The following is a 14477-nucleotide window of genomic DNA, read 5'->3' as shown; positions in this document are numbered from 1 at the left end:
AATTAATAGCATTAATAGCACGAAGTATCTAAAATGTAAAGGTCATCAACTCAAGAATTGAAGTATCGCCGCAAGTTTAATTTTTTATTTGGTAAATTTTGTTAGTCTTCCAATTGGTTATAGTTTCTGACTGTTTTATCAACAATATTACAGTTAAAAATTGGATTTCTAAGTTATAAAAACTTATCATAGCATAATTATATAAAAAAGCCAAGTGAAAAGTGTTGAAGTCTTTGGTTACATGTAGTTAACGGATTAATAATGTGTGTTATATGCAGGCTTCGAAATGAATATGCGACTTAAATAGCAAAACCCATACCGTATTGTAAGATATACGGTAAAAGACCTCGGAATGACAAAAGGTTATACAATGTACTAGTAAATAAAAAATAAAAAAAACAACGGTCTGATTTCCTTATAATGATTAGTTAAAAGGTTCCTGACTTGGGACAGTCATATTAGGACTGCGGCGGGGTTTAACATGTTTGTAAGTGCTCAAATTTCCCATTGCCTAAGACAGTGTTATAGCAGTACAACACAAGAACTAACTATAAAACCAGTTGGTCAATGGAAAAGGCTCCACTCACCAGACCGGTACTTAAAACAAACAAAACCCTCACGAAAATAAATAAAAGCCAAGGTTCCGTAGTTTCTTAAAGCGAGATCAAAGCCAGTTCAAACTAATATTAAACCATGCTTTCCCACACTGAAGTACCAGTTATATCAATTCAAGGCAAGGTGTGTTATCATTTTAAATAAACAAGAGATGTTCATACTATTTTTCTCTATTGCGACCATCAAAACATTTGTTTTGCAGAAATGTATTACCATAAATGACTTCGAACTAACAAAGAGTTTTTAATACAGTCACGTGGTAAATAAGTATCACCTTCTCAGTAAACAAGACGGGAATTAATATTACAGTTTAAAAGGTAATTTTAGATTTAACAGATATTTTCATGTTAAACTCTTCCTCAAATATGTTTTCCATTTTTTTAAATATAAGTATGAACTAAGCAAATAAAATTTGTAAAAGAATATTATGTCAACTTTCGTTCTTGGCTAATACATGATATATTAATGACCATTAATGTTATGTCCCAATTCTAGCTATTGTTTTCGTTTATAATGACTGTGTTATATACACAGATTTGTATAGTACCATATCAATCCTTGAAACTACAAAATGTATATCTGTACTCGTTCATGGGCATATTAATTTTATGTCGCAGATGCGGATCCAGGATTTTGAAAAAAAAGGGGGGAGGGGGCAAACTAGGTAAAGTTTGGAGTGGAACAGGTAAACAGACTGAATTAACCATAAGTGTAGCTTCATAAGGGGCGCCCGGCTTCCTCAATCCGCCTCTGGGTCGGGAAACGAAACTGTATTTGATATATGTATCCTGCTCTCAGAAAAAAGGTAAAAGGAGGCACAGAAATATCCAAAAAATACCACTAAAACACAAAAAAGAAGTAAGAGTAACCATTTAACATAGCATATATACTGTAAAAAAAAATTGTTTAATTAATTGTTATGAATAGTTTCAAAATAATAACAAGAACTGTTACCCTCGAATTTTAATTGTGTACAAATATAACATGTAGGACAAGTACCCAATAACCGAACCGGTTTGAATGCATTCTCCTTTCCGTTTAAAGGACAAGCAATTGTATTCAATGTGTTAAATGTTTCAATTGATTAATCTTTTTGTCCACTTTACAAAGATATTTAAGAAATATCGTTGTCTTACTAAATTGTGCTGTGACATGCTTTTAAGTTAACACTAGATATATCAACATTATCCAACTTGTACTAGAACTGAGGATTCTCGTTCGTAAATCTTAACTCAGTACTCGGAGTACTCGGAGTAAAAAATTGTGCAGGAAAACGGTGACTAGCAGACGATCAGAAGGTTTTATAGTTGGTTATGCGCAAAATTCGAACAACATGACAGAAATTAAAGAAACAGATTGTAAATAAGTCCTGTGGTTTCAAATTAGCGTGAAAATTTTTAATTCAGATAATCCGGAAACAGATGAAGCGATTAATGGGATTGAACTAGAATACATACGCTTTACAAATTATTCAAATTATATATGCCTTTTAGGCGACTTTTATGCCAGGACAGGTTGTGATGATGATTTTGTAATTATAGGTGACAATGAATATGGTGATAATAATTTTCCCGTTAAAGCCTTAGGAGCTCTGTATATCCCCTCAAATCGTGTAAATATGGATAAGGTAAAAATTGATATGGAAATATGTAAAGTTAACGGTGGTTTCATACTTTTATAAATAGAAGAATGGGAAGGGATAAAAATATTGGGCGATTTACTTGTCGTAATGCCAGTGTCCAATATTGTTTGACCATCAGTCCTAGACTTCTGAAATCGTTCAAGAACTTTGAAGTTTTAGATTCAAGCAATTGTTTATTAGATGTTCATAACCCACTCTCTATTACTTTTTATTATGATAAAAACTTGGTATTTGACCATGCAGAAAATGTTGACTGTTATAGTCCTATTAATTCTTTAAAGCAAATAAATTAATTGAATTGTGAAAAGATGGAATGATTTTCAGAATAATATTGATGTAGAAAAAATAGTAGAATTAGAATGCAAACTTAAAAATACTGATTTAAATGATGTTAATAAAAATGAACTGAATTAGATTATAGATGATTTATGTTATATTTTTGTCAGGCCTGGACAGACAACTTTCGTTATTTTTACCATAAAACAGAATAAAAAAAGGACATTGTTGAAATAAAACCATGGTTTGATGTGGAATGTCAAAATTACAGAAAATTAAAGAGACGTTTTAAGTCGAAAAATAATTGTCAAAAATCATTCAGACATGTATAACAAAAACTTTAGAAATGATCTCGCAAACAAAATTTAAATTTACATTTTAACGCTGCATCGGAAGATGACCAAGACATTTTTTTCCCGACAGTGATAACATGCAACGTGAGCAGTATCGAACATATAAATTTGCCCTTTTCACAAGATGAAATTATTCAGTACATTAAGACACTGAAAAATGACAAAGCTTGTAATGAAGACGAAATTATAAATGAATACATTAATTATAGACCAATCACTATTGTTAGTTGCTTGAAAAAATTGTTTACTGCAACTTACATAAATGACTTAATGATTTCCACAGTCTAATTTATTATTATACAAGAAACCAATATGGTTTTCGGCAAAATTATTCTACTACAAATACTATGTTTACCTTATATTCTTTTTTATTTATTTATTCAAATTTACGAAAAAGAAATTATATGGTGCCTTTATAGATTTTAAGAAGGCATTTTAATTCTCAATCTTATTTGACACTGTATGGCAACATGGTTAGTTTTATAAAATGTTATTGGATAATATAAATGGTAAGATGCATAAGGTACTATTGAATATGTATAGTGCTATCAAATCTCGTATATCATATAATAATTTTAATTCGGAGTACTTTCCTTGTGACAATGGTGTACGACAAGAGAAAACGTATCACCTTTCCTATTTTCTTTATTTTTGAACGACTTAGAAAATTTCTTAGTCAGTAAAAATATAGCAGGACTTAAAACTAAAGCAGAAGATCTGGAAAGAAAATAAAAATATATCTTATTATTTTATGCAGTTGGCAACTCAATGCCTTCAATGATTATTGTAAGGCTAGGAAATTGAAAGTAAACGTTGACAAAACCAAACCATCACTATTTGGTTTTGAACGTTTGCCAAACACTCTCCGATTTTCTTACAATGCCTCTGACAACTGTTCTCTACAACAAAAATTAACTTTATAAATATCAATGTACACATTGTTAATCACTTGTTGTCTTTTTAATTTCACCATTCAAGTTATCTACAAATTCAAAAAAATAAATTTTCTTGCGTTACTATAATTTGGATATTTCTAATCACATACTCCGCGCATGCAACAGTTCTGACACTGTATATCAGAAGAAGAACATTGAGATAGTAAAGCAGTTTAACTATTTGGGGATTCTTCTTACTAAAACAGGTAATTTTAATATGAATAAAAACACATTTATCAGATAACGCCTTAAAAGACATGTACGAAGTCGTGAAACCAGGAAGGATGTATCAGTTTTTTTGTAAAATGTGAGCATGATCTTTTTTTATGTTGCAAAGTATGTGGTTTTAGTAATAATGATATATGTTTATAAGAATAGATACATTTAAAATTCTGTAAATTGCTGCCAAATCTGAAATCCTCAACACCAAATTACATGGTTTACGGGGAACCATCCGGTTGACATTAGATGTAAAAGTTCGAGCAGTTAAGTTTGGGCAAATTTGGTATCCGGCAAACAAGCAAATTTTTCCTTTATTTTATACGAACTTTCTCGCTATATGAACGGTCACCATAACATGCAGACTAAATGGATTCTGTTTGTTAATAAAAGTGTGGTTTCGAATATATATATATTGGGAAAACAAAATTTCCTAAATAAAGATTGGTTAAAAGCTGTAACAAAGCAAAGATTTTTAGACCAGTTTCTATAGAATTGGAATTCGCTTATCCAAAATTCGTCAAAAGGTATTAACTACAAATGGTTTAAGAAAAACTGTGAAGTAGAGAAATAGCTTAATATTTTGGACTTTAAAGATGCTATTGCTCTCTGTTGATTTCGAAACAATAATAACATATTGCCGATTGAAATAGGAAGGTGACAAAACGTATCAAGAGTTACTGTTTTTGCCTCTAATGTAACAATCGGCAAATTGGAGACGAGAATCATTATCTATTCGAATGTATTTTTTTTTCAAAAACGTAAAGAGTATTTAACTCCATATTTTTCAAATGTCATAACACAGATAAAAATCTCTGAACTAATGTTGAGTACACGAAAAACAAGTCCCGAAGAAGCATTGTTTTTCATAAAAAAAAATACTTGTGTTTGTCCTTCTGGCTAGTGAATTTTGTAACCTCTGTCCCTTGTTTTTTTTGTATATGTTGTAAATAGTTATTGTTGGTGTTATCTCAGTACTGATGTTATGCATTGTGAATTGGCTTTATGAGAATAAAGATATATAACTTAGTTGATTCGAAATTTGATTTGGGGGTAAGGAATGATTGATTCAGCTACAGAACCAAAATTTTTTCCTGGATCATTGACCTTAGATTCTTCAAAAGGAACACTTGTTATTGTTTCCCAGATATGATCTCTATGTTTCATCTCGTAGAGACATAACTTTGGAATGTTACCAGTATAAATACACATATTCCATTCTCAATTTTACATGAATAGCGGTGAAATTGAATTCTGAGTAGGACCCAAAGTGAAGGGAGAGATATTACAGAATTTGAGTATAAGTTTAAACTCTAAGAAGTTAAGTTAGTTTCTATAAATGTTGAAAATATGCCGCACAGCCCTATATTTTGACCTTTGAAAAAAAATAGTAGTGCATATCAACTTTACATTCTACGATATAAATTTTTACGAATCTTCATAGTAAAAGTGGTACAGGTTTAGCCGTAAAAGGAGTTCCTATGGGAAATTGCATTGTCTATATTTAAAGTTGTGCAACCTATAGGGAAAACGGTAGTATTTATTCTGCCAATGTCGACAATACTAACATTTTACCACCTTTTATAATAAAAACCTGGACAAAAATGTTATGTCTGGCAATAGTACTTTATAATTCTGTTGAAGAAATTGTAGTCAAAAAGTATCATGACCATGCTAGAACGGAGCTTTATGCTAGCTCACCGTCATTTTACACCAAATGTATGAAAATTTGGAAGTCTTTCCGAATAATTCTCAAGAAAATATGTCAGTGGGTTTCAAAATTTATATTACAAATATACACACTGCAGTTATTCATAGATAAATAGAAAGATATATTGTACCTTTACATCCAATCACAGCCCTCCTAAGTTGACCTCCTTTACCTGCCTTGGGTACACAAAAGGCCAACCTTAAGCCGGGAAAATATAATACTACTTTTTACTAATATTGTCTGAGGAGACGGTAATAACCGAACTGGATTGAAATTATTCTCCTTTCAGTTGAAAGAGAAAAAAAAAAGAATTTGAAGTTATTCCGCTTAATTGTACTATGACATGCTAATAATTTGGCGGCGTAATACGTTTATAATTACATTTATTTGTCTAATTAATTAACAATCAATATATCAATATTATCCAACATATGCTAGAAATCAGGACTCTCGGTCATAAATCTTTACTCAGTACTCTGATTACTTGGAGTACAAATTTGTGCTCGAAACATAAAATCTGTATTTTGATTGGTTGACTCCTGAGTCATAGTACGATAATCGTGCTCGAAATTTTTATGACTGGAAGGCCAGATGATCGATGGAAATGACTGGCTCTACACTAATACGATAAATAAATGTGGTTTCAGACTAGCAATCACCGTACGTTTTTTGAACCCCAAGATAATAAGCTTTATATTTAACCCTAACTGAAATTAATTTTTTTTTGTAATAAAACTATATATTTCAATTTTCCACTATATTTTAGAAAAAAGTCAAAAGGCCCGATAAATATCAATTCAACATATTTCATATTGGATGTTGCACAATTTGCAACCAATAAAAAACCGGGTTTTTTTTGCAAATAAATACTTGTGGTAATGTGATAAGTAAGAATAATTTCCATTTTGGAATAGAAACTAATTAAAATGAACCCACCGAAGTGGTGGTTGATGGGGTGTTGTTGTTTTAAACTTTAAAAACAACTATTTTTATGGCTTATCATTAATTATTGAATATTATTTTGTAGTTAGTGTCTAATGGCGACATCCTCTCAAAGTTGTGGAGTTTGTGACCTTCGTCATATCACCAAACCATCCATAGTCTGGTGTACAACATGTGACGCAGGACTATGTACAGAATGCCAGAAGCATCATGATTTGTCTAAAGCATCGAGGAAGCATAATGTGATACCAATTTTTGAAAACCAGATATTACCATCTGATGTTATGAAAATTACTCCATTTTGTTGCAAACACGATGAAAAGTTTCAGATTTATTGCAAGAAGCATGAATGTCCCTGTTGCAGCAAGTGCATATTGGGCAGCCATAAAGAATGCCGGGATATCGTAAATTTAGATGACGCCATACATAATGTCAAAACCTCCAATGCCCTGTGCGAGATAGAGGAAACATTAGTTGAAGTCGCAGAAAATCTACAGAAAATTCGCCAGCATAAACAGGACAATCGGTCGACTTTGAGAGAAAAAATAATGGAAATAGAAAAAGAAATAAAGAAGACCAGAATGAAGATCAACAATCATCTCGACAAACTACAAAACAATTTAATGAAACCACTCTATGAGGTCGAAGAAAAAGAAAACTCGAAAATTTGTCAGTTATTGTCATCATTAGAGATCAAAGAAAAAGAAGTAGCAGAATGCCAGAGAAACATTACGAACATCAAGCAACATGCAACGGACCTTCAGATGTTTCTTTTTATGAAGCATATAGAAGATGAGGTCTATAGCAAAGATAAATTTCTGCAATCGCTTGTAGAAAGCGGAGGACAACTTTCTCTTGCATATAAGACCAACACCTCTATCAAGTATATCAAGTCCTGTATAAACAGTTTAGGAGAAGTGCAAATTGAAGCTAAACCTTACGATATTGTTCTGATTAAGAAAAAGGCCAAACAAGCCCAAATGATGATACAAACCGCTCAATTAAGATCCATTGAAAATATAAAGCTAACGTTATACAATACCATTGGCACTAAAGGAGAACGCATATACGGATGTTGCATGCTGCCGGATGGTAGAATGGCATTTACGTTCTTCAATGAAGAGACAGTAAAATTATTCAACGAGAAAGGATTAAAAGACTTTGAGGTGAAGTTGCCCGCTGAAGCGTTTGATTTGGTATACATCAATGAGGACAATACATTGGCTGTTACATCTGGTCCGTCAATAAATCAGTGTATTGTCATTGTAGATTTGGTGAAGAAACAAATAAAAAAAACAATTTCACTTGATTCGTGCAATTATGGCATAGCACTGAATGATAATCGATTGATTTATTCCGGTGGAGACAAAGGTATACGAATGATTAATCTGTACGACGAGTCTACGAGCGAAATAGTAGGAGACATAATGCCCAATTACTGTTACACTGCAACATTTAAGGACAAAATATATCATACAAACATAAAAACAAATACAGTTACGTGTTATAATCTACAAGGTGACCTGCAATGGACATTCAGGAAAGGAATTCTGAAGAATCCTAAGGGTATTGATGTAGATAACGATGGTAATGTGTATGTGGTGGGGAGTGATTCAAACAACATTGTAGTTATCTCCCCTGATGGAAAAAGCCATAGAGAAGTATTGTCAAAAGGTGATGGTCTTAGAGATCCTATCGGTATGTCACTCCATTATAGTGGTTCAAAGTATCAGTTGCTAGTTGCAAACATGAAATACAAGGCTCATTTGTTTAGTTTTTTTTAAAGGTTTATGTTGAAAATACGCTTTCATTAGATCATTATGTGAGATGTTTCATTGATAATAACTGGAACACATAAACTGTTTTGTTTATTTTGTCAATTATATATTAGTATGTGTTTGTTTGAAACACAAGGTGTGCACTCAATGGAATAAGTAAGCAAAGCAATAACCCACAACAAAGACTCTTATTTGTACATAATACTATAAATATTAATGAATATCATTGTTTTGATTTATCTGTATTTTTTTATGTTTTCAAAAAAAATATGACACTGTCTGCATCAGCAGAACTCTGATTGATATTATGAAAAAGTTCTAGATTGAAAGGATCAGTCTAGGATCGCAAACTTCTTGATCAGGTATACGGTTTGTACTTTGATTGTTATCTTAATTAGTTTCGTAGAATATGAACACCAGTATTCAAATGAAAAATCAATTCCATTGGTCTCCAATTCGAGATATCTTCATAGAAATCATGATGTGTAGTAGTAAACGTATGGCTTACGTTCTCGTATTACATCAAAGAAAAAACTTATTCGTTATTAAAAGGAAGGGCCTCGCCGGTAATGTTATAATAAAAAACGTCAAAAGACGCATCGAAATACATACAAGTCATGCACAAAGAATCCAGTTTTCAATGATTTAAAAACTTGATGTTTTTGAAAAGAATGCCCGCCTGACATTTTCTATCGCAGCAACATAAGGATAAGATTATCAAAAAGACATTCACATGTATAAATACGGTCTTTAACTATAGACTGATGTTATTTCTTTACATCAAACACTTAATTATCCCCAGTGATTCGAAAACGAAAACTTTATTCAAAAGAGATAATCAATGACCTATCATCAACATTAATGTCTCCTATTAATAAAAACCTTCAAATATGTCAAAAGACAGTTACGGACGAGATTCTTGGTTAGACAGGCACATTTTAATACGCGGAGCACACCTGCATTTCATAATGATTTATTTACCAGGACCAAATATTACTGTTTGATTTTTCTGAAAATTTAATACTCTTTTTCGTTGTATAATCTTTTAAGATTTTTTTTTTTTTTGTTGTTCTTAGGATTGGTATTTTTTTGTTGTTCTTATTTTTTTTTTATATTATTCTATCATATTTGGCTTCGTTAAAACATGAGGCATTATGGTACACCATGTGGTCATTAACAAATGATATTTCAAAATGCTATGGCTTAGAAAGAAAAACAACATGTCAAATATCATGACCGTGATTTAGAGAATCTATTCAAATGAAGTCGTTTTAAAGAGCAAAGAATAAAGCAAACGGATTTTTTACTACTACACTAATCTTTTGACACAAAATTAAATCATTGTTTGTTAATGAAACATCATCATTTGGTTATCCTAATATAATTCTATAGTTTTATACATTGTTGTAGGACGTCACACAAAGGTTATAGATATAGCATAAAATTAATATTCCTAAACTAAGTTTTACTACAGCATAAGCATGTTCAAAATTTGAAGATCTCCTTCTAGAATTACGGGAAATGGCTAGGCGAATACCGTCGGTGTCACATGATCGACAAGATAACGATGGTAAGACGGTATAAATGGTTCTTTTTTAATATAAATTTGGTGAGATACATAAGATATAAATTCTTTCAGTTATCAAATGAATAACGGATATTTCTTCTATCTTTAAGGAGGTAGACATAGATTAAGGGAAATAACTTTTAAAATCATCAGCACGTTTTTGTCAACCATTTTCATAAATATATTTTAAGCTTCTATGTTACATAGATTATTTCCAATCTGTTTCAGGTAAATGCTTAAAATACATTGATGAAACTTGACTTTTACAAACGCATAACTGATTTAACTTATCTCCCTGAACCCCCTTAATTAAAAAGTTTGGATTGTAGAGCATTTCGGGTTCAGGAGAAGTAAACGCATTTATCAATCAGATTGTTTTTTTTTTATATTTTAAATACATATCAATAGTGCCAATTACTTAAAATGGCATGTAAAACAAAAACCCCACGCCCACGTTACCATTCGAGCAGCTATCAAAGATCATTAGCTATATCTGACAATGATTTGAATAGATGTAAATAAAATTAGAAAATATCAAATTCTTTAAAATCTTAAAAAAAAACTTGTATAAACATATGGAGATTTGGTACAATTGGTAATGAGACAAATATTCACCCAAGTTCGAATGAAGTGAATGAAAGCGATTATAGGCATCCGTACGGCCTTCAACAATGAGAAAAAACCATACTGTATAACCGATAAGAAAAATATGAATCAATTCAATTGAGAAAACTAACGGCCGGATTTATAACAAAACAATTTACGAAAAACAAATATGACATACATAAACCAACGACAACCACTGAACTACATGCTCCTTACTTGGGACAGGCACATACAGAATGTGGCGCGGTTAAACATATTTGTGAGCGCTCAATCATCTCCTAACATGGGACAGTGGTGTTACAGCACAACATAAGAACAAACTATAAAAATTAGTTGAAAGGGGCTTAACTCATCAGGTCGATACACCACAGAAAAAAACATCTAACAAAAACACAGACCGGACTTGGAAGGGTTTTTATACTTCCCTTAACAAGAAAAAAGACACTTCTTTTGTTGCTCATTTATTTACCTTACATATACGTTAAAATATTATTTTTTGAAACATGGTACAAATATTCACCTACAATACCCATATCTGCGTTCGTTCAACATGTACTTCTCATAGAAATATTGCCGATTTCACGTTTAAATGTTATGATGCTTACCTTTTAAGAGCGTGTTAAATTCAGAGGAATTCTCGTAATTCTGTGCATGTATATTACGGATTTCTCACAATTAGTATTGGTTCCTATTAAACCACAAATTTGTTACGATTATAAAGGAGACAAACAGTGTGTCTTGAAAATACACTTTAAATTAGTTTCATCGAATAAAGTGTGCATCAATACACAGTAGTACATTATGCCCTTAATTATAGATAAGAAGATGTGGCATGACTGCCAATGAGACAACTCTCCATCCAAGTAACAATGCATAAAAAGTTAACAATTTTAGGTCAAGGTACGGCCTTCAACACGGAGCCTTGTCTAACACCAAACAGCAAGCTATCCAGGGCCCTAAAATGACTAGTGTAAAACAATTATAACAGGAAAACCAACGGTCTAATCTATATAAAAAACGAGAAATGAGAAACACCTATAAACCACTCTAACAAACGACAACCACTGAACAATAGGCTCCCGACTTAGGATAGGTGCATAAAAATGCAGCGGGTTTTAGCGTTTTAACAGGCACCAACCTTCACCCTAAAAGTGTAATATCACAATATAAAAAGAGACACTATAAATTGAAATATCAATTGAAATGGCTTAACTCGATCAAAAAGACATTTAAACAAAAACAAGTAAACATACACTGAACGAATAAGTTTGGCCTATGACACTATATAAATACCATATTAAAACGTAGGTGCCTATATAACATAGACGTTACAGGTAGTGATAAAAAAGATGTAGGAACAGTGTCAAAAGGACAACTCTAACCTGGGACAAAATGACGTTAAATAAAACAACGTACACAGGTTAATTTAAATGTAATATTTTTTTTGTTAGGAGTACGGAAGTAAACATTTTTATACAAAATTAATAATAAATTTGTTTTTCAGAGTACAGAAGTGAAAATTTGTCGTCATACTAAATACTTATCGAAGGTGGTGCATATTAAATATAGTGATACGAGATATAACACAAAATAAGCAAACATTGAATTACAGAAATGCATTACAAATTGTGTCAACAGGTCAAATTAGCATGAAAGTGTGATTAGAGAGTACTCGAAGTTACTGAAAGCTAGTTAAAAGCCGGAAACAATTAGCAATAAAAAGTCATGTATCAGAGACTAAAATCAATTAAAACACATCCGAGAGATTTAGTGTTTTTCCGCCATGGACGGTCAAAGACGACATGATTTGTACAATACCAAAATAAAAGTATCGACAACCACAGGATCGTTAGGATTTAACCTTATAATAAATATGTATCATGTTACATATAGATAAAGCAATCCCTAAATAGAAAATTAACGTGGATGTGTATTTATACATCCCAAAAACCATTCGAAAAAAATACAAATTTAGTTATGTTTTAATTGTTGATTACAAAATTGATGTTAGTGCCAATGTAAATTTTTACACGGATTTTCCGCGCTTTTAGTACAGTATTACCGTAAAATTTGAAATATCGTTTTTAATAAGAAAACACGCTTCACAGGGCAACATTTGGCAGGAATCAACTTTCAAAAGATGCTTGATTAATTGATCGATGTTTACTTAACGTTCAGCGGCAAATATTTCATTCATAATTAGGACAATCATTCAAAGGAAATAACAACTACAAGATATAACAACTGATAGTTTCAGTCATATAAGTATTTGACATCAATGATTAGCCTTATGATAAATTTTGCAGAAAAATCAACAAGTACATATTTTGACATTTTCAGTACTTTTACCTAAGTTTATGTAATGTGCGTTTTAATTAAGCCTCTAATGGTTTTCAAGATATTAATAAGTAAATTACTTGTATTTTACTACTTGTAATCTATTTCAACCATGTGGTAATTTTAACTATTTAGCAATAACTGTTGACTACGAATGATTAAAAAATTGTAATAATTTCGACTGTTCTCACCGGACTAGTATTTGGAATAAGGAGGTATATATTTTATATTTCTCTCTTGTAAAAGGATATAATTAAAATCTGTTATTATATACTAAAACATTGTGTAAAAGTTTGATTTAGATAAGACTTCGTTATTGAAATATGTCTATTATGTAATTTTCACTTTATAATTTGTATTTTCAATAAAAGGTATATGAAAATTTGAAGCAATCAAATCTGCAATTAAATAACAAAGCAGTTCTTACAAAATGATTTTCTAACCGTACTTTTCTAAAAATTTAAATTTGATAATTGAAAGATGAATTTGACAACTGAATTATTTATTCAATACGAAAATAGTAAATAAGTACGTGTAAAGCCTGCTACTTATATATGATTTTAAAGACAAACACATTTAGTTTATTCGAAAAATTATAGGTCTTTTTAAGAACGTGAGACGAAAAAGCTGCAGTGGTTGGGCCCCTTTTCGCCAATAATTCCGGTCTTTCTTAATTAGCGTCTCTTCCTTTATGCTAATAAATTCATAGCGGAATAGCTTACAGTTTGATTGTACTGTCGCTTTTATATATTTTAAGGATCAGCCTTTCAGGAACACTTGTAAATGAAGTATATACAACTCCCATGGACCAGTTGATACAATATTCAAGGTCTTGCTTTTCCGTTCTTATTCATTGTTAAATGGCTGGTACTTCGAAAAAATCTTTTGAACCAACTGTTTTTATTTTTAAAGTTAGAGTAATTTTTTTGAAAGTTTTAATGACACAATGATCATGATTATATTTTCCATTTGTCGTTCTAGCAACAATCACATCCTCGTTTAAAACATACGTCACTGAATGCAATTCGCCATCGTTTTTTTTTTCTTTCTTTTGACCACATTCTATTGGCTGTCGGTTTTCAAATAATGATTTATATTTTTAAGTATGCAATTGAAATCATTTTTGAGAGAGAGAGAGAGAGAGAGAGAGAGAGAGAGAGAGAGAGAGAGAGAGAGAGAGAGAGAGAGAGAGAGAGAGAGAGAGAGAGAGAGAGAGAGAGTTTTTCGACTTATGAATTTGAATATTCCTTTGGTATCGTTGGCCTGCCGTTTTCTTAACTTGAATAAAATGACACAGAGTAATAAATAAAACTTTTGAATCATAAGATATAAACAAAATTACGGACAATATTCAGCGGAAATATATGCCCAGGAGACGGAATATCTAACTTGCCTCCTCTGCTAACACTGTATTGAGTAACAATCTTTATTTACGATCAATTTTCGAGCACAGCATGAAGAAATCATAAACAAAGTCAGGTATGTTTAATATGTAT

The 14477-nt window shown here is 31.5% G+C and overlaps 1 protein-coding gene across 2 annotated transcripts; it reads left to right on the top strand.

Annotated features, from left to right (window-relative positions):
* The first annotated feature begins 864 nt into the window (after positions 1–864).
* Positions 865–13267, top strand: LOC127700733 (uncharacterized). Of its 2 annotated transcripts, XM_052204373.1 has the most exons (3): positions 865–932; positions 6779–8391; positions 12149–13267. In XM_052204373.1, the coding sequence occupies exons 2-3, from the start codon at positions 6789–6791 to the stop codon at positions 12178–12180; spliced, it is 1635 nt and encodes a 544-aa protein (XP_052060333.1). In that variant the 5' UTR covers positions 865–932; positions 6779–6788; the 3' UTR covers positions 12181–13267. The 2 variants fall into 2 exon arrangements, with proteins under 2 accessions (XP_052060333.1, XP_052060322.1); XM_052204362.1 differs by lacking the exon at positions 12149–13267 and having other exon boundaries at positions 6779–8694.
* The last annotated feature ends 1210 nt before the right edge of the window (positions 13268–14477 follow it).

This window comes from Mytilus californianus, unplaced genomic scaffold, assembly GCF_021869535.1.
Source record: "Mytilus californianus isolate M0D057914Y unplaced genomic scaffold, xbMytCali1.0.p SCAF_1, whole genome shotgun sequence".
Taxonomy (NCBI): domain Eukaryota; kingdom Metazoa; phylum Mollusca; class Bivalvia; order Mytilida; family Mytilidae; genus Mytilus; species Mytilus californianus.
Note: the sequence above shows the minus strand (reverse complement) of the source record. Positions and strands in the feature narration are given on the sequence as shown.